Source organism: Salvelinus fontinalis, chromosome 9 (genome assembly GCF_029448725.1).
Source record: "Salvelinus fontinalis isolate EN_2023a chromosome 9, ASM2944872v1, whole genome shotgun sequence".
Taxonomy (NCBI): domain Eukaryota; kingdom Metazoa; phylum Chordata; class Actinopteri; order Salmoniformes; family Salmonidae; genus Salvelinus; species Salvelinus fontinalis.
Genome location: NC_074673.1, coordinates 29,076,466 through 29,098,555, shown reverse-complemented (window position 1 = coordinate 29,098,555; position 22,090 = coordinate 29,076,466). Strand labels below are relative to the sequence as shown.

General features: G+C 41.5%; 1 protein-coding gene across 3 annotated transcripts in view; it reads right to left on the bottom strand.

The window, feature by feature from the left end:
• LOC129862381 (FYVE, RhoGEF and PH domain-containing protein 4-like) overlaps positions 1-21,085 on the bottom strand; it is a 122,048-nt gene extending 100,963 nt beyond the window's left edge. For 2 of the 3 annotated variants that reach the window (XM_055933988.1, XM_055933987.1), the window contains exon 1: positions 20,687-21,080. In XM_055933988.1, the coding sequence (XP_055789963.1) occupies positions 20,687-20,873 (187 nt within the window). In that variant the 5' untranslated portion in view covers positions 20,874-21,080. Of the gene's footprint in view, positions 1-20,686 lie in introns of all 3 variants that reach the window. The other variant, XM_055933986.1, reaches the window with a different exon arrangement.
• Between the last annotated feature and the right edge of the window lie 1,005 nt (positions 21,086-22,090).

Below are 22,090 nucleotides of genomic sequence, written 5' to 3'. Positions count from 1 at the left end.
CCAAACTAGATAAATCTGAAAAGTTATCTACAAACAGGCACGCTCAACTTGATAACATGCATGCAGTTTTGTTGAACGTTACTCAAAGTAACACGGCTCTACTCAAAACGCTGCAGACCAAAGACAATCAGTTAATGAACACAATGACAAAGTTGGATGACAAATCAGCAGAACTCATTGAAGTCGCTGACCAAATGAATGATGAGAAAACTCAGGTGATGAAGATGGAAATATTGATTTCTAAGCAAGCGGAAGAAATCTCATCACTGAATCTCTCGCTCCGTACTCAAGACCTCTATTTGCAAACCATGACAGATAAGTTTGAGACCGAAAGGAGCAAGTGCGACACTCACGTGTCCAGAATCAGTACTCTAAGCGCTCAAGTGGACTCTGCAATGCAGCAGAATACCACCTTTAGGTATCATCTGGAGGAAGTCCAGAATGGTCACGCTCTACAGCGTGACAACCCATCCAAGCAACCGGAGCCCTGTACTCACAGGAGTAAAGACGATAGGTTTCAGACCTTGCCTCCCTCATGTGTCCCTCAGTCTTCTCCTCTTGGCCATTCGGCACTGAGTAATATGGTGCCTCTTGGCCAACAACAACAAGGCTTGGTTTCTCCTCTTGGCCTTTCGGTCCCAATCTCCCCGCAGGATGAAGCCAACCCTCTCCGCCCGCTTGGCGCGGAATACCTTGACAAACTCGTCAAGAATTTCCCCACCTTTGACCCCATTCCAGGTCAGCCAAACGATACTGAGACGTTTCTAGCTGACATAGAGGATGCGTTGGATGGCTACCCGAATGCTACAGGTTCTGACAGGGTTTACCTGTTGAAGCGAATGTCGAATAGACACGTGACGAGGTTAATTTGTCTACAACAGCAACACGTGCTAAATGACTACGTTAAACTTGCCACAGCTTTGAAATTAGAATTCAGTAAACTCGCAAACACGATAGCTCACTGGCTAACACCGTCAAACAAGCTTGGAACGAACACCCACAAGCTTACTATCATAGGCTTCGTTCAGCTTACTTTGGCCTACTCACTGAAACAGGAATGGAAGAGCTGTTACCATTCAAACAAATGTTTCTGTCGAACATGTATCCCACCTTCATTACCTACTTGGGCCGTGCAGGCATCAAAAGTTCACAACGCTAAGAGCCCTGATCACTCGGTTTTGAAGTTTGACTAGGAGCACTCACTCCAGTTAGAGGGTGCATTATCAGGTATTGGAGCATTGAGAGATGTTGCACAACAACGGTTTCTACCACGAAACCATGATTCCAATAACCTCCGCGGTCAAAATAACTGTAACGTACGTCGCCATCAAAACGACTACCTCTACAATCGACCTGTTCGATACGTTCCTGCACCCAACCCACAAAAAGTGTCAGAGCACAAGGGTTACAAAGGGTAAAAGGATGATCAAAACGTAGACCAATGTTCTCCAGAAGTTCCATGATGAACAAAAGCGAGAACAATTTGAGAAAAGGGTAAAAGGACTAGACGGGGAATTACCGGACACCAGGTCCGCAGGAATAAACACCCATAGCAAGGACGTTAAAGTTCAAATTAATGATGCCAAATGTCACGTTCCTGATCTGTTTTCTGTTGTTTCTGTATGTGTTTAGTTGGTCAGGGCGTGAGTTGGGGTGGGCATTCTATGTTATGTGTTTCTATGTTGGGTTAAATGTGTTGCCTGATATGGTTCTCAATTAGAGGCAGGTGTTTGACGTTTCCTCTGATTGAGAACCATATTAAGGTAGGCTGTTCTCACTGTTTGTTTGTGGGTGATTGTTCCTGTGTCTGTGTCCGTTGCACCACACGGGACTGTTTCGTGGTTTCATTCGTTTGGTTAGTCTTTCCTGTTTGTGCGTTCTTCGTTATATGTAGTTCTCATGTTCAGGTCAGTCTACGTCGTTTGTTTGTTATTTTTGTAATTTTTTGTAATTATCAAGTGTAGTTTGTGTCAGTGTTCGTCTTGTCAAATAAATTCAGTATGTCTACATTCAACACTGCATTTTGGTCCGACCCTTACTCCTCCTCCTCGCCTGAGGAGGAGAACGACTTAGACAGCCGTTACACCAAAGACACGACATAGGATACTTGTTATTTGGCCATTGGCCTAGTTGTACTGCAAGGACTTCTAACTGGTCAACCACAGGCTAGGGCTGGGTGATAAAACTAGATCATGTCCCTTTGTTGTGTGGAGATATTCACAGGAGAGAATCACTGGAGAGCATCACTGAGGACAGGGGAGAATGACCATCTACTTCCCTGTATGATTTGTCCTCTTTGAATAAACCTATTTCCCCCCCTGATTTGCTTTGTTATAACTGTGTTATAATAACTGTGTAATAACTGTTACAACTGTCAATAACTGTGTTATTGACAGTTGTAACGCTATTCTAAGCAGAAAACACATAACCTTATTGGTCTTTCAACTCTTTCATGAGACCACATCACAGATCACATCCAGTCAATAAATTACACCTTGCTGCAGGGAGATGAGACCTCACCACAGTCAAATCACACTTTGCTGCAGGAAGACGAGACTCTCCCCCCTTCTCAGTCACATCTTCTGACCGACACCACTCCACACACACGCACGCACAAATACATGCACACACATTACACACAGCAGTGACACCTCTATAGCCTTGTGTGTTTGAAGTAATGTGTGTATTTACATAATGTAGTGTGTGATATGGATTGTTTGTGAGAGCATGCAGCTCCTGTCAGTGTGCTCATTGATGTGATCAACGGAGGATGTTGACAGAGAGAGAGAAAGAGAGAGAGAGGAACTCACACCGGGAAGTACAGAGATATAATAACCTCACACAGAGACTGTTACAATGCTAAACATAGCCCTTTATTGGTAACGCTAAGGTATCTCACCAGAATTGTTCTTCCACTAAAACATCGCAACACAGATCAGTCCTGTTGGTAATAGAATCAATCATCTGTACATACAAGCTGAATTGTTTAATTAGCTACAGGTACTGTAACTGCCAAAATAAAGGAAACACCAACATAAAGTGTCTTAATAGGGCGTTGGGCCACGAGCCAGAACAGATTCAATGCACCTTGGCATAGATTCTACTAGTCTCTGGAACTCTATTGGAGGGATGCGACACCATCTTCCATGAGAAATTCCATTATTTGGTGTTTTATTGATGGTGGTGGAAAACTTTTTCTCGGGCATTTGTTCTATTGGGTTGAGATCTGGTGACACACCCTTTAAATTCCCTATGATCCTTTAAGACCCCTCTTTCAAAGTCACTGAGATCTCTTCTTCTAGCCATGCTAGCCAAAATAATGGGCAAGTGGGGATTTTTATACATGACCCTAAGCATGATGGGATGTTAATTGCTTAATAATTAACTCATTAACTACACCTGTGTGGAAGCACCTGCTTTCAATATACTTTCTATCCCTCATTTACTCAAGTGTTTCCTTAATTTTTCCAGTTACATGTATGTTCCATGTGCCTCTGAACAACATCTGTGCACACAACGAATTGATAACCTTGAACAAAAGATATCTGCTGACAGATCCCAATGGTCAAATCTCCTCTCATTCCATTCCTTTCCTAGTAAGCTGTAGACATGGTCGGTTGTTCCATGTGGGAGCTTCCCCCCTTTCCACTCAGTAACCCTGCTCATTAACCCAGGCCCATAGCCATCCTCACTACCACAGCCAGAGAACAGCTGGCCATGACCAGATGGCCAGAGGGACATACATAAAGAGATTAATAGAATATGAATGTTTATTTAGATTTTCTCCATTCTGGAATTCTAAATTGACAACATCCCCCCCAATCAAAAATATACATTTTATTCCACTGTGACGACTCATTCTACATGATGCAACTGAACTGATGCAGCAGTCAATTAAGTATTTTCTCTAGTAACCATAAGGCTGTGTTTAGTGTTTCCTCTCTCATGTGACCCTCCCCACATTGTAACAATGAGTGTGCTGAAAGGAGCAAGCCTGCTGCTCCCAGCGTTCTCCTTCCAGCTGGCCAACCATGCAGGGGAAATACAAAAAGTTACACAGATGAGTGACCAAATCAGTGAATTTAGAGGAAAGAATTCTTATTGGAGAGACAATATTTCAAAAGCGAAGCATGCTCCATTGCCTCGGCTGTGCATGTTTCTAACAGAAAACATCATCAGTAAGTGTCCCACACAAGTGATGACTGCTCACCTCCAACGATTGGAAAAGTACTTTGGGACCTACTTCCCAATCCGTTTGACTGTGATGCTGGCTCAATTGACATGCCGTCACATGACATTCGGTCACATGACAGCTGATCGAGCTGTCATATGACCGAATGCATTCACGGGTCACTACGGAGGATTTCTGGTTCCTGATTCAAAGGGAATACCTTGCCGTCTCCCTCTGAGCATTAATGCCGCGTTCAAAACAACTGGGAACTCTGAAATCGGAAATGTCAGACTTCTGACTTCAGCACGTTCAAGACAACTGGGAACTCTGAAAAAAAACGAGCTCAGACTGGGAAAACTCGTTTTGAACGGCCATCCAACTCCGAATTCCAACTCGAGAACTCGGGCCTCTTTCTAGAGCTTCGACTTTGCGACCTGAAGATCGCTGACATTATGATTTACCTTGTATTTTTCAGAGTTCCCAGTTGTCTTGAAAGCACTATCAGTGCTCTCATCTGCATTAAAACCAAATATCGATCCAGGCTGGATGTGACAGCAGAGATCAGGTGTGCACTGTCGACCATACCCCCTGACTTTGATGAAGCTCCGACGTGACATTTATCAAGCACTCCCATCTCATTAGTGTTGGTGAGATGAGATACGTTAAGTCAGACTAATTTGCAATCGACTGTCATAGCCCCATATTAAAAAGTTAACATTGGCTGTTAATTACATAATTTTTTTCACATGATTGGGGTTTCGAGAATTTTCAAATATCAAAATTGGGTTGTGGGCCAAAAAAGTTTTGGAACGCCTGGGTTAGGGTTAGCTAACATGGTAAGTAGTTGCAGAGTAGGTAAAAGGTAGTAGTTGCAAAGTTGCTAAAATGTTAAAGTTGTTTGTGATGACATTCGAACACGTAACCTCTGGGTTTTAGATGTTTTTGCCTAAAGTAACCTTGTGTCTTATGTAACCATACCAAACGTAACATATCTCATGCATTTGAGTGTCCCCGATTTACATTTACTATGTTACGTCTAGCGTATTAGACCAGGCTGTGCTGGCCCACAGAAAGAAATCATGCTTCACACTCTTTCCTCCCTTTCTTTTCCTCTACAATGAACGGAGGGAGAGTTATCCCTACGCTTTCTCACACACACACACACACACACACACACACACACACACACACACACACACACACACACACACACACACACACACACACACACACACACACACACACACACACTCACTCACTTGAGAGCGGGGATGGTTCCGAGGACTCAGAGATCAAGACAGTATTTTCCCCCAGGCTGGTAGCTATAAGTGCGCTCATGCTCAACAACATGTAATTCAACCATGAGACTGAATGAGTATCAAACAGAATACTGCTTAGCTCATGGGTCTTATAGCTGTTGCCTTTTGCTGTGTAATAAATGTTATGTAATATTGGATGAAATACTTGTTAGATACATAAATAATAATAAACAAATTATATAAGAATAAATTAGACAGACGCAGTTAGTTCACTGGGACAGGGCAGTATCAATTTCCTAATCATTCTCTCGGTCTCTCGTGTCAACAACTTCTTTGTGTGATTTGCTCCCGTTTATGTGACACAATATGTCCCTTTTAAAAACATATGGTCATAGAGCTGTAATATGTTAGAATGGACAGCTGACGTCTGGGAGCACAGCCAAAGATAATCTTCATAAAATAGAGCCCTCACTGGTGGAGAATACAGATTAGTTGCAGGTTATATCAGTTAATGGGGGGCAGGATAGAGGCCAGCGGGAATGGAGGAGAGGGGTTAGCATGCTCCTAAGATGGCTGTGTGGGTGGCAGGGATGGTGTAGGGGCCTAGGGACACAAATCCCAGGTTTAGATTGGAACATGAAGTGGGATGAAGTTGTTACATTCAAATCACCATTTGCACACCATCCCTCGTTCTCTCAGACACTCACTTTGACTTATGTCTACTCCTGCGTCATACCTGTACTCTGTCTGAATCTATATAGTTTATATAGTCAACACTTCAGTTTAGAGCCAGCTTAAAGAGATACACAGGGAGTACATCCCTCTCTCACTGTGGAAATGTGCAAAAACTGGAACGATTGACTTCAATCCAACAGGACCACAGTAAGTCTCCACATCTTAACAACAGAAACAGCTTTACCTTTTCTTCTCCAAAACCAATATTTTTGGCGTCGGTTCATTTTCAGTATCCAAAGTCAACGCCTTATCTTTAGAGAACACCTTTCAAAATCTTTCATTTTCATACCCTGTAGGCTCTATACTAGGGTGACATCACATGGCCTTGGGGGTCCCCTGCATCCTTTGATGAATGTCACTGTGTCCAACATGGTGTGTCCTACTCCTGTAACTCCCAGGTCCCCTCCTAAAGGTCACCTACCCGAGGAGATGCGGCGGCGCAGCGTTGGGGACCTGCGGTAGCCACTGGCCAGGCAGTCCATCCTGTCTCCCTGTCCGGTCGGTAGGGCTTACAACTGGAGCAGGTCGCTGGGCGCAGTCAGGCAGAGAAGGACAGAATGAGGAATACAGAGCCAGAAAACCAGAGAGGCAAGGAAAGTGCATCTGACACTGGGACTGAGGCCCCACTTCCTGCATGTGAATGGTTGCCCAAAATACACCTTCCTCTCTACCTCGCCCTCTCCCTCTTTCTCCACCAGCTGAACAATGGATGGGGCTATGGAGCTCCCTGTGCTGGGGTGAGCTGGAGAGAGAGTTGGGGGGAAGCAGTAGTAGGCCTATATGAAGGATGGGGTGCTCTCCGTTTCCCTGTAAGTTCCTCTGTCCAGAGTGAGATGTGTCTGTGTCTCTCCCTACGCTCCTCTGCCGAGCTCTAAGACTGTGGACTGGACCAGAGAGCTGAGTCAGCTCAGAGGAGCCTCAGAGCAGCACGCTGTCAGCCAGGCGGGAAACAACACACCAGTCAGGAAGCACCGGCAGTTGCATGGAAAGAAAAACAGGAACTGTGACTGAGCCAGCTAACCAGTTACCTTTTGGCAAGAATGGGTTTGGGCTGGTGTTGCTTCAGTGGGCTTTAGGAGTGTACAGTCTCTTTAGTATCGTACCCTCTCCTTTCTGTTGGGTCTATGGGCTCACTGACTGATGGATTTGGGGTTTCCCTTGCCTCAAACCAGGGGAGTGGCTTTGACAGCTAATTGTATGAGGGGTCAGGAAGCTTTCCGGTTGAAAGAAACAACAACATTAAATAGGACTGGTGTTGGAAAACTCAGTGGCGTTGAACACGTGGGTGTGCTGACTGAAACAAACAGAGAACCCCTTGGGCAGGTGGTGGGGGGACAACTGCAGGAAGTGTGTCACCAGACCCTTCCCCTCCCTCCAGCCCAGACAAACTCATACACACATTTCTGTACAAACACACTCAAATAATCCCCTTCCCTTCACCTCCTCATTGTTTTCCCCATGGGCCTGGGGAAGGAATGCCCCGTCTTCCCAGAATGAGAACGGTAGGGTGTGTGTGTATGTGTGTGTGTGTGTGTGTGTGTGTGTGTGTGTGTGTGTGTGGTGGGGTACTCCTTCACACCTGGGAAAAGGGTGAGTGGCCTTGACTCCTACTTTTCCCACCACTAAACGTATTGCCCACTATGCTGGAGAAAAACACTTCTGGCAAACACGTCTGATAATAGTAGAGTCCTCCTATCAAATTGACCATTCACATCCTGGGTAAAGAAACACACGGCTGAGGCTGCACTGTCAACTTCTCTTTATCTGTAGAAAACCAGTCATTGGCCAGATAGGAGGGGTATAATGCAATAACAGAGGATCATTTCATATGAACATAAGGTAAACCAAACCATGGGAACCTATCTTTTTCCATAACATCTAATAGAACAAAGAGGGGCAACGTTATCATTGTATGTTATCAAAACCGGAGAGGGATTTTTTTGGCCCCCCCACAGTTTTTCATAAACAAAAATAAAATAAAAATAGTTTTTGGTCAAGAGACTGTAAAATCACCAGGAATTCAGCTACAAATTAGTTTCATTTAAGAAATATGTTCAAGTATTCCCACAAATAAAAAAAAGACAAAAAATAGACAAATAAGAATGTGTTCTTAACTGACTTGCCTAGTTAAATAAAGGTAAAATAAAATTAAAATATGTGATCGTGTCTCAATGTAATTAAGGTATTAAATTATTGTTATTTTGAAATACAATTTATTTTTGAGCTTAGTTGTGGTCAATTTGCTGTGTACAAATTATTAGAATTATGTTCCGGCCCCCCGACCATGCGCTCCGACAAATCCCTCGGGCTGAATCTAGTTGCCTACCCCTGACCTAGTGGTTGCAGACTCACCAATCCCTTCCACTGGTATTAATCAAAAGCATTTTATCAGAGACATTTTAGTGAGCATTCACTGCTATCTAGTGGAGTTGTTGGGAACTGGAATCATTCATTACACCACAGTTCAAAATAGGGGTACGGGTGTGTAGACTAAAACCCTCTGAGGAATATTGAACGAGCTATATTACCCAGTTCCTGCTATGTGAGGAACACACCCACCTACTTCACTGTGATTATATATTCCCAGAGGGAAGGAGGGAGGGCTTCTCGGCATACCAATAATGTGAAATAATAGGGGTTGACATGATTTTTCGATGACATCCTCTGTCCCCCATACATACAAAATCTGTAAAGTCCCTCAGTCAAGTATTGCGTTTCAAGCACAGATTCAACTACAAAGGCCAGGGAGCTTTTCGAAAGCCTCACAAAGAAGGAATGTGATTGGTAGATGGGTAACAATAACAAATCAGCATTGTCAAGTTAATAATTATGCTGTGGATGATGTATTAAACCACACCAAAAAATATTTTTGCTATCTCAGATTGTTCTGCCAACAATATACTCTACAACTACAGTACATCACATTTCCAGAGTGGGCTCTCTGCTACTTTTTAAGCTATGATACATGAGCACCACCAACACAGTGAATGGGAAAATGGATTCAAAGGGAACTCCCTCTGTTGGTGATTTGCTGAATGTACTGTACAATCTGTTGGGTTCTAATTTTGAGTAAATAACTCACGGACACTAGAGAAGTTTAACCAAGTTGAATTCTTCCCAAAGGGTCGATACAGCTGTAATTCAGACAAAAAACATTTCACACAAGCACTGATATTTAACCCTTTCTCCTAGGCTGAGTTTCCTCCACAACCGAACAGCCAATGCATCTCTGTTGCTAGACAGAACCTTAGTGATATCTGTTCTACCTCACTTCATCTAACCTGACCTCTAACCCAAAGTGCTCACTCCTCCGCAACTCAAGGCTGTCATGGTGATTGATACCAGACTGTGTCTCTTCTCCTCACAGAGGATCCCTGATGGCTAACAATAACATATCCTGACATAATGTAAACGTTATACATGACCCTCTCTCCCTCAGTGACATATCCTGACATAATGTAAACGTTATACATGACCCTCTCTCCCTCAGTGACATATCCTGACATAATGTAAACGTTATACATGACCCTCTCTCCCTCAGTGACATATCCTGACATAATGTAAACGTTATACATTACCCTCTCTCCCTCAGTGACATTGTTAGTTTATAAGATCTCCACCCGTCTCCCCTTATCAATGCCTGCCACATGTAATCGCTTCCCTGTACTCAACACATTCCAAGCTTAGCTGCACCCACTATATACCTTCCTCCTATAACCCTTAACTTCTGGTGGAGACCCTCTAAACCTTAGCACTCCATCAGTGACATGAATAAGTATATTTTCATATTCTCAGAACCCAACAAATCCTAAAGGAGGGTTGTGATTGGTTAATTACCTATAATGTAAGTTTCTATGTATAAAATGGGTCATATCTCAAAAAGTAATAGAGAGCCAACTCTGGAAATGTAACTTGTTTGAAGAGTATATTGTTCCTAACAATATGTTTAAAAAAATATTTAAAAATAAAGCTAAATCAGAAAGGGTACCTTTGAGATATTAATAATAATATTTATAATTTTGAATAAATGAGAAAAGATTAAAAAAATTATCCAGAATATAGGCCTAGTCCTTATTATAGGACACACTATAAGGAGTACAATGACACCAATATGTTGTCTGTACGGTTCACGGATCATAGGGTTTTACAGGAGACATGTATAGTTCTAAAAAGGGCCTAAAATGGCCAGTTTCATCATGATTTTCACAAAAAAATACATATACAAATGTAAAAAGCATATCATACATCCTTCCTCTCAATGAAGTGTGGAAATTACCAGAGCAATCTGAGACACGGCAAATGAAAACACTTTTTGGCCTAAATAAAGCCTTATGTTTGGTGCAAATCCAACACAACTACAGGAGGTTGGTGACACCTTCACTGTGGATGATGGGCTCATGGTAATGGCTGGAGCACAATTGGTGGACTGGTATCAAATACATCAAATACATGGTTTCCAGGTGTTTTATGCCATTCCATTTGCTCCGTTCCAGCTATTATTATGAGCCGTCCTCCCCTCAGCAGCCTCCACTGAACACAACACTTCACTGAGTAACTGCCTCTTCATTTTCCAGCATGGTGGTGGATGCATCATGGTGTGGTGCTTGACATTGGGCAAAGACAGGGTTTTTTCTTCCACTTTTTAATTTGTTTTTAAAAAATAAATGTTTTTACCCCTTTTTCGTGGTATCCAATTAGTAGTTACAGTAGTGTCTCAACACTGCAACTCCCGTACGGTCTCGGGAGAGGCGAAGGTCGACAGCCATGCGTCCTCCGATAAACAACCCACCAAGCCACACTGCTTCTTGACACAATCCCCACTTAACCTGGAAGCCAGCCACACCAATGTGTCGGAGGAACCGCATCAGCGTGCACTGCACCCGGCCCGCCACAGGAGTCGCTAGAGCGCGATGGGACAAGGACATCCCTACAGCCAAGCCCTTCCCTAACCCGGACGATGCTGGGCCAATTGTTTGCTGCCCCATGGGTCTCCCGGTCATGGCCGGCTGCGACACAGCCTAGACTCGAACCAGGATCTCTAGTGGCACAGCTAGCAACTGCGATGCAGTGCCTTAGACCACTGCGCCACTCAGAAGGTAGGAGTTTTTTCTTCCACTTTGACATTACAGAGTATTTTGTGTAGATCAATGACAAAATAAAATCACAATTAAATTAATTTCAACCCCACTTTGTAACGTAACAAAATGTGAAAAAAATCCAAGTAGGGTGAATACTGATACCCACTGTACCTGTATCTTCCATAGAGATGCACTGTTACATTCCAAGAGTTACAATATTGATAGTCATAGCTTCATGCCAAAACTTGAATCGCATATAAAATCGAAATCACATTGAGACTTGGATGGATGAAATTAATGCATTCAATTATTATTAAGAGAACACTCCAATAAACATTCATTATTATTAAGAGAACACTCCAATAAACATTCATTATTATTAAGAGAACACTCCAATAAACATTCATTATTATTAAGAGAGCACTTCAATAAACATTCATTATTATTAAGAGAACACTCCAATAAACATTCATTATTATTAAGAGAACACTCCAATAAACATTCATTATTATTAAGAGAACACTCCAATAAACATTCATTATTATTAAGAGAACACTCCAATAAACATTCATTATTATTAAGAGAACACTCCAATAAACATTCATTATTATTAAGAGAACACTCCAATAAACATTCATTATTATTAAGAGAACACTCCAATAAACATTCATTATTATTAAGAGAACACTCCAATAAACATTCATTATTATTAAGAGAACACTCCAATAAACATTCATTATTATTAAGAGAACACTCCAATAAACATTCATTATTATTAAGAGAACACTCCAATAAACATTCATTATTATTAAGAGAACACTCCAATAAACATTCAATTATTATTAAGCGAACACTCCAATAAACATTCATTATTATTAGGAGAACACTCCAATAAACATTCATTATTATTAAGAGAACACTCCAATAAACATTCATTATTATTAAGAGAACACTCCAATAAACATTCAATTATTATTTAGCGAACACTCCAATAAACATTCATTATTATTAAGAGAACACTCCAATAAACATTCATTATTATTAAGAGAACACTCCAATAAACATTCATTATTATTAAGAGAGCACTTCAATAAACATTCAATTATTATTAAACTTCTTGTCAATAGGGGGAGCTGTTAGCACTATGTAATCTTGACGTTCCCAAATTAAACTGCCTCGTACTCAATTCTTGCTCGTACAATATGCATATTATTATTACTATTGGATAGAAAACACTCTCCAGTTTCTAAAACCGTTTGAATTATGTCTGTGAGTGAAACAGAACTGGACTTAGAGCAATTTCCCTATGTGGATATGAGAATGCAGAATTTTCCAGCCTGCTCTCAGACCTGTGTATAACTCTGCCTGTCTTCTATTGGTTGAGATGCACTGCATACGCCTTCCCCTGGGTGTCAGCGAATAGAGGGTCTTGAAATAGAGTCTCTAGGCAGATCTGAAAGTCTATAAATTGATTGGAATCGAAGTGTCCCCTCTTTTGACTCTTCGCTCTGACGCAGGGAGGATCTTGGCATGTCGTGTTAGAAGCTTCTGTTTTAGCTCCTAGATATATCCGGCTCTGTTTTTATTCGATATAGGCTTTAAAGACATCATAATCTTGTTATTTTAAACCAAGTTATATCAGTTTATGTCAGTATATTGCGATTTTCGGGTATTTCATTTTCTGGCATTGTAGGAAGTTGGGTATCTCTCTCTCGCATGCTATTGTTTACTGCTAATTGCAACGTGGAAGACGACTTTCTCCAACCTAGCAACGATTCTTTTGGACAAATGACACCTATCCAAAGATTCTGATGAGAGTTCATCAAAAAGTAAGAACTATTTATGCTGATAATTCATTGTTCTGTTGAAAAAAGTCAAATGCATAAGACGCCATTACTTGCAGTGTAGCCTTGCTTTATCGCACGCTGTATTTTGAAGTAACGTTAATTTTAAAAATGTAACCCAGCGATTGCATTAAGAACTAATTTGTCTTTCATTTCCTGTCCAACCTGTATTTTTTAGTCAAGTTTTGGAATAGTTACTGATTAGAATAGGTGCCTCTTCAAAGATTTCTCCTGACATTTTCTGGGCAGCTTTGCTACTTTTCTCATTGTATAACCACGATTTGTGGCACTAAATATGCACATTTTTGAACAAACTCTATATGCATTGTGTAATATGATGTTACAGGACTGACATCTGAAGAATTCTGAGAAGGTAAGTGAAAAAATTAATATATTTTGGTGGTTTATACGTTATCGCTATTTTTGCCTTGAATCAATGCGGGTGTGATGTTTGCTATTGTGGTAAGCTAATATAACGCTATATTGTGTTTTCGCTGTAAAACACTTAGAAAATCTGAAATATTGTCTGGATTCACAAGATCTGTGTCTTTCATCTGCTGTACGCTGTGTATTTTTAAGAAATGTTTTATGATGAGTAATTAGCTAATACACGATGGTCTCTGTAGTTATTCTAGTCGCTTTGGTGAGAGTTGTGATGGTGGCTGCAATGGTAAACTCTGATTTATACCTGAAATATGCAAATTTTTCTAACAAAACATATGCTATTCAATAAATATGTTATCAGACTGTCATCTGATGAGGTTGTTTCTTGGTTAGTGGCTATTTATATCTTTATTTGGTCGAATTTGTGATAGCTACTGATGGAGTAAAAAAATGGTGGAGTAAAGAAGTGGTGTCTTTTGCTAACGTGGTTAGCTAATATATTTACATATTGTGTCTTCCCTGTAAAACATTTTAAAAATCAGAAATGATGGCTTGATTCACAAGATGTGTATCTTTCATTTGGTGTCTTGGACTTGTGATTTAATGATATTTAGACTATTTACTTGTGACGCTATGCTAGCCTATGCTAGTCAGCTTTTTTACTGGTGGGGGTGCTCCCGGACGCGGGTTTCTGAGGAAGTAGAGGTTAAGAGAACACTCCAATAAACATTCAATTATTATTAAGAGAACACTCCAATAAACATTCATTTATTATTAAGAGAACCCTCCAATAAACATTCAATTATTATAAAGAGAACACTCCAATAAACATTCAATTATTATTAAGAGAACACTCCAATAAACATTCAATTATTATTAAGAGAACATTCCAATAAACATTCATTTATTATTAAGAGAACACTCCAATAAACATTCAATTATTATTAAGAGAACACTCCAATAAACATTCATTTATTATTAAGAGAACACTCCAATAAACATTCATTGACTTTGTGGCAACAAAAAAAAACATTTGACATTGGGTGAATATCTTGAACTTAAAGCATGTGATGAAGATCAATGTAGTCTGGCTTTGACTCGAACCTCATGATATGGGCTATCAGGGGTTTATACACAGTCACATGCTCATACCAAAGCAGGAGCGCAGAGAGAAAACACAAAAAGCACAGAAAGCACCGAGAGCATTAGCATAGTAACCAATACTATAGCATGTTCAATAGTGCCTCCGTGGGGAAACCTGAAAACCTCTGGTTCCTCATTCTGACAAACCAATGCATACATTAGTCTATGCAGAAAGATTCAGCTGCAGGAAGGCTGTCACTGTAATTCATGGCTAACAATGAATGAGGTGGTAATAACCCATGTTTATGGCATGCCAATTTAACAGACTATAATAAAGCTCTTATATTTATAATGAACTGAGTGAGTTGTGCAACACAAGGGGTTGAGAGTGAGTTAAAGCTAGTTGAGAGAGAGAGGGCTCAGCTCAGCGCAACAACCACCACAATAACAATACACCACAGAGCCATTGATGCATCCAGCCCAGCTATGCTATCCCAGGGTGCCCTGCTCCTTCCCAGGGCAAAGGGAACACAAACAGAACCTTTGTTAAGGCCCCAGAGGATGGCCTCATACTAAGACCAGGCAACCAGACAACACTTTTAGATCCAGCTACTTGCTGTCTGTGGTTAATGAGGGAAATTTCACTCAGCAAGCAGAACAATTCCTAAGATGCTAACAAACAAAAGTGCGGTGCAGGTGTTAAACTGACACGTTATAGCGTGATGGCTGGAGATGTTGGACATACACACAAAATCAGTCTTTGGACCGTATGGGGAAGAGTGTGTTTACAGGAACCACGGGGATGCATATCTCAGAGGAGTTAAACTGCAGGGGGATCCAGCACATCACATGGTCATATGGTGAATCAAATCAAATGTGATTGGTCACATGCACCAAATACAACAGGTGTAAACCTTACAGTGGAATTCTTGCTTACAAGCCTTTAACCAACAATGCAGTTTTAAGAAAGGTGTTAAGTAAAAAATAGATAAGTAAAAAATAACAATTAAAGAGCAGCAGTAAAATAACAGTAGCGAGTTTACTTTCTTCTCCAACACTTTGTTTTTGCATTATTTAAACCAAATTGAACATGTTTCATTATTTATTTGAGGCTAAATAGATTTTATTGATGTATTATATTAAGTTAAAATAAGTGTTCATTCAGTATTGTTGTAATTGTCATTATTACAAATAAATAAAAAATTAATCGGCTGATTAATCGGTATCGGCTTGTTTTGGTCCTCCAATAATCGGTATCGGTATCGGCACTGAAAAATCATAATCGGTGGACCTCTAATACAGGGAGTACCGGTACAGAGTCAATGTGTGGGGGCACAGGTTAGTCGAGGTATTTGAGGTAATATGTACATGTAGGTAGAGTTAAAGTGACTATGCATAGATAATAAACAGACAGTAGTAGCAGCGTAAAGGGGACGACGAAAATGCAAATAGTCTGGGTAGCAATTTGATTAGATGTGCAGGAGTCTTATGGCTTGGGGGTAGAAGCTGTTAACTTCTACTTCATCACAATCCCGGATCCGGGAGCACCCCCATCCGTAAAAAAGCTGACTAGCATAGCCTAGCATAGCGTCACAAGTAAATACTAGCATCTAAATATCATTAAATCACAAGTCCAAGACACCAGATGAAAGACACACATCTTGTGAATCCAGCCATCATTTCTGATTTTTAAAATGTTTTACAGGGAAGACACAATATGTAAATCTATTAGCTAACCATGATAGCAAAAGACACAACTTTTTTTCCCACCATTTTTTTCCTGCATAGGCAGCTATCACAATTTCGACCAAATAAAGATATAAATAGCCACTTACCAAGAAACAACTTCATCAGATGACAGTCTGATAACATATTTATTGTATAGCATATGTTTTGTTAGACAAATGTGCATATTTCAGGTATAAATCATAGTTTACCATTGCAGCCACCATCACAACTCTCACCAAAGCAACTAGAATAACTACAGAGACCAACGTGAATTACCTAAATACTCATCATAAAACATTTATGAAAAATACACAGCGTACAGCAGATGAAAGACAAAGATCTTGTGAATCCAGCCAATATTTCAGATTTTTTAAGTGTTTTACAGCGAAAACACAATATAGCATTATATTAGCTTACTACAATAGCCAACCACACAACAGCATTGATTCAAGCCAACAATAGCGATAACGAATAAACCAGCAAAAGATATTAATTTTTTCACTAACCTTCTCAAACTTCTTCAGATGACAGTCCTATAACATCATATTACACAATACATATAGAGTTTGTTCGAAAATGTGCATATTTAGTGGCACAAATCGTGGTTATACAATGAGAATAGTAGCCAAGCTGCCAACAATATGTCGGGAGAAATCTTGGGAGAGGCACCTAATCTAATAAGTAACTAAATTTAAACTTGACTAAAAAATACAGGTTGGACAGCAAATTAAAGATAAATTAGTTCTTAATGCAATCGCTGTGTTAGATTAGACAGGTTGAAATTGTCAGTGAAGACACTTGCCAGTTGGTCAGCACATGCTCGGAGTACACGTCCTGGTAATCCGTCTGGCCCTGTGGCCTTGTGAATGTTGACCTGTTTAAAGGTCTTACTCAAACCAGCTACAGAGCGCGTGATCACACTGTCGTCCGGAACAGCTGATGCTCTCATGCATGCTTCAGTGTTGCTTGCCTCGAAGCGAGCATAGAAGTCATTTAGCTCGTCTGATAGGCTTGTGTCACTGGGCAGCTCGCGGCTGTGCTTCCCTTTGTAGTCTGTAATAGTTTGCAAGCCCTACCACATCCAACGAGTATCGGAGCCGGTGTAGTACGATTCAATCTTAGTCCTGTATTAACACTTTGCCTGTTTGATGGTTTGTCGGCTGGCATAGCGGGATTTCTTATAAGCTTCGGGGTTAGAGTCCCGCTCCTTGAAAGCGGCAGCTCTACCTTTTAACTCGGTGCAAATGTTGCCTGTAATCCATGGCTTCTGGTTGGGGTATGTACGTACAGTCACTGTGGGGACGACGTCATCGATGCACTTATTGATGTAGCCAGTGACTGATGTGGTGTACTCCATAATGCCATCGGAAGAATGCCGTAACATATTCCAGTCTGTGCTAGGAAAACAGTCCTGTAGCTTAGCATATAATTATAAACGATGTGCATTGTGAAAAGTAATGTCAAATTGCTTATAACACCACAAATATGCCCAATTGTTCTTATTTTTGGAAGAATCTTTTAGGCAGTGATTGTGTAATAAATTAGTCATATAAGTGTAATAAGGTATTTGTACTGTGCTGGATTAATAATAATATTTGTAATTTTTTATAAATTCATATGAAGAAAAAAAATCTCCAGAATATAGACATAGTCCTTATTTTAGAGCACACTATAAGGACTATAATGACACCAAGATGTTGTCTGTACGGTTCACGGATCATATGGTCTGACAGGTGGCATGTATAGTTCTAAAAAGGGCCACTTTCATCATGATTTTCACACAATTGTTTTTTATATAAATGTAAAAATCATATCAAACATCCTTCTGCCTCCCGGGTTACGCAGTGGTCTAGGGCACTGCATCGCAGCGCCAGCTGTGCCACCAGAGTCTCTGGGTTCGCGCCCAGGCTCTGTCGCAGCCGGCCGCAACCGGGGGGTCCGTGGGGCGACGCACAATTGGCTTAGCGTCGTCCAGGTTAGGGAGGGTTTGGCCGGTAGGGATATCCTTGTCTAATCGCGCTCCAGTGACTCCTGTGGCGGGCCGGGCGCAGTGCGCGCTAGCCAAGGGGGGCGGGTGCACAGTGTTTCCTCCGACACATTGGTGCGGCTGGCTTCCGGGTTGGAGGCGCGCTGTGTTAAGAAGCAGTGCGGCTTGGTTGGGTTGTGCTTCGGAGGACGCATGACTTTCGACCTTCGTCTCTCCCGAGCCCGTACGGGAGTTGTAGCGATGAGACAGATAGTAATTTCTAGCGATTGGATACCACGAAAATTGGGGAGAAAAGGGGATAAAAAAAATAATTTAATAATAAAAAAAAACATCCTTCCTCTCAATGAAGTGTCTATGTGAGAATTGCCATAATAATCTGAGATACCCAAAATATTTGTTCAGCTTGCTCTGGCGTGGAATCGCCCTATACCTATGACCTGCAGGTGACTGCAGGTCAGAGGAGAAGACGCTTGAGGATGACTCATGACTGATCACATGGTGTCTCTGAACTCTACAGTATTACCTCACCTCTTATAGAGTCTGCTGCTGGCTCACCCCACTTGATTTAATGACATCTAATATGTCTATTTCCGTTAGTACGAACTCAGCCTTAAAGGGTCACCTCATCAATCTATCCTGGAGGTGACATTGCCCAAAGGCAAAGTTTTCACCAAACAGCAGGTACGTAGGCTATAGTTGGCTCTGCTTTCAATAAAATATTTGCAATGCTCCATGTTGTTTGCACAACCACATTTAATCTCCCCAGGACGGGGAGAGACAAGACTGGGCCATGTAAGTGTTCCACCCCTCTCTCTCTGTAGCATGCCTAGGCACAGGCTGGACAGACTCTCAGTAACAACAGAAAGAAGGAACACTAGTCAAGGGGTTGAAATAGAAAAATATTTGAGGCATTAAGGAAATTACATAACAGGTTAAGACATGTCTGCAACCTTCCACCTCGTACATATCTGTTCAGCAGTCTAATGCAATGCAATCCCCTCTCTGTACAAACACATACTACAGGTGTGTTGGCCATTCCATACTTTCACAATAGCTCAATAGCCTAGCCCAAGATTATGGCAACAATTTATGTTCACCCAATGACTAGGTTATGTTCACCCAATGACTGGAGGCTCCTGTCTCAGCCTCCAGTAATTATGCTGCAATAGTTTATGTGTCGGGGGGCTAGGTTCAGACTGCTATATCTGGAGTATTTCTCCTGTGTTATCCGGTGTCCTGTGTGAAGTTAAGTATGCTCCCTCTAACTCTCTCTCTCTCTCTGAGAACCTGAGCCCTAGGACCATGCCTCAGGACTACCTGGCCTGATGACTCCTTGCTGTCCCCAGTCCACCTGGCCGTGCTCCTGCTCCAGTTTCAACTTTTCTGCCTACGGCTATGGAACCCTGACCTGTTCACCGGACATGCTATCTTGTCATGGACCTGCTGTTTTCTCTCTCTCTACCGCACCTGCTGTCTCTAACTCTGAATGATCGGCTATGAAAAGCCAACTGACATTTACTCCTGAGGTGCTGACCTGTTGCATCCTCTACAACCACTGTGATTATTATTATTTGACCCTGCTGGTGTAACCGATGTGAAATGGCTAGCTAGTTAGCGGTGGTATGCGCTAATAACGTTTCAATCGGTGACGTCACTCGCTTTGAGACCTTGAAGAAGTGGTTCCCCTTGCTCTGCAAGGGCCGCGGCTTTTGTGGAGCGATGGGTAACGATGCTTCGTGGGTGACTGTTGTTGATGTGTGCAGAGGGTCCCTGGTTCGCGCCCGGGTCGGGGCGAGGGTTCGGACAACATTTTTACTGTTACACTGGTCATCTATGAACGTTTGAACATCTTGGCCATGTACTGTTATAATCTCCACCCGGCACAGCCAGAAGAGGACTGGCCACCCCTCAGAGCCTGGTTTCTTCCTAGGTTCCTGCCTTTCTAGGGAGTTTTTCTTAGCCACTGAGCTTCTACATCTGCATTGCTTGCTGTTTGGGGTTTTAGGTTGGGTTTCTGTACAGCACTTTGTGACATCGACTGATGTAAAAAGGGCTTTATAAATACATTTGATTGATTGATGATGTGCAAGGTATGTGAAACAGTACATACAACTACAGTAACACGATGAGATTGTTAAAGTAATAGTGTGGACAGTGAAGCCAGGCAACAGAATCTCTTTTAGTTTCTATGTGCACATGCACAAAAGTAAAAAATGATCACTGTGATGGAATAGCCAAAAGCAAACCCTACCATTTCACAGTATCAAGGCACTACTACACAGGTTATTAGACATGTTACACAACATATTACACTCACTGTACCCAATGTTGAGGATCTGAGTTTTATGTTTTTTGGCCGTTTGAGCGAAACACGTCACTACCAGCTACGCACCGCCATCGGTCCGGCAGTCACTCACCTGAATATTCCTCATGCTCCATGTCGGATTCGACAAAAGTTCGGGGTTTCCTCCGGAAGGCGACCCGTCTGAAGTCGTCCATGTCCTTATCCTCCGCTGTCCGTTCCAACATCGAAAACGATTTATAGAGTGAGTAGCTCAATCGGGTAGTCGAGCATACTCGAGCACTAAAATGCACAATTAGCATTCAACATATTAGGCTACAGTTCATTTCATTCCATGTCAAACAATATTCCAACTAATCATCGACAGCAAAATGAAACAAACGTGTTGAAGGTGTTACTGGCAAGTACACATATATTTTCCCAGATAGTCATCAACGTTTATTGTGGCTAAGTCCAAAGTCAATGCGCTGGTGCGTCCGCTCTGCGCTCCCCTAAATCATCATGATCCGTTTATCTCTGTACAATCACTTTGAAGCAGACTATTCCAAACCCCGCCCTGTTTCACTGTTGCAGACTGTATCCGTTGCTCTGATTGGAGGAGGAACCCCCCCCCATCCCCGTTCGAAATGGAACAAGATAGTGATCAATAGGCTATTATTACGATATGAATATCGTGTTGGTTGTAGGAAAACAATAGATTACAGAGAGAACGTACTACTTCCTTGAATAGCTGAAAGGTGTTTTGCACACAATCTAATGTAAAATAATGACAGGTTGTGCTGTGCCTGTGGTACTGATTGTAATAAACATCCATAATGATAACGTAACATTTCCAAATAAATGGAAACTGTTATGAAATGGATGACATACATAAGGTTATTAGGACCATCATACTTGAGAAAAAATACTCAGCCAATACAGTCCATATTACTCCAAGACAGTTGTTTTTATTTGATATTGAAGTCGATGTTACACTGTTCTAAATGGAGTAAAAATTATTAACAAGAAACCCAATACAGTATATTGCTGCCTTTTAATTCCTTTTTTCTTTATTGATTAGTGTCTCTGACGTCAGGGCACTGTACTGTATCGCCATCTTCCAATGATGAAGGAACTTGTGCAACAACCAAGGGAGTTGACAAAATGTTCTCCAGACACCAGTCACTAGACTAGCTTTGGACCTCACTCCTCTTCTTCATCTTCTTCTGTTCCACCCAAGGTTTCATAATACAGCATGCACACATGCTTTCACCAGCACTAACTGTGTGGATTCTAAGGGTGATTGTCCTTTGTGGTCACAGTATACACATGTCTCACCAGAATAAACCCAATTAAGTTCAATAAATCCACCCACATTTGTGAATGAATGAATACAGAACTGTAAGAATCTATCACAATGCGTCTGGCTCCAATCCATAAGGAACTAGGTGTTCAGATTCCCCTTCAATTAAGCCGACTAGTCAAACATAAGACATAATCATTACTATCGACTCAAAGGAAAGAGAAAGAGATACAGTGG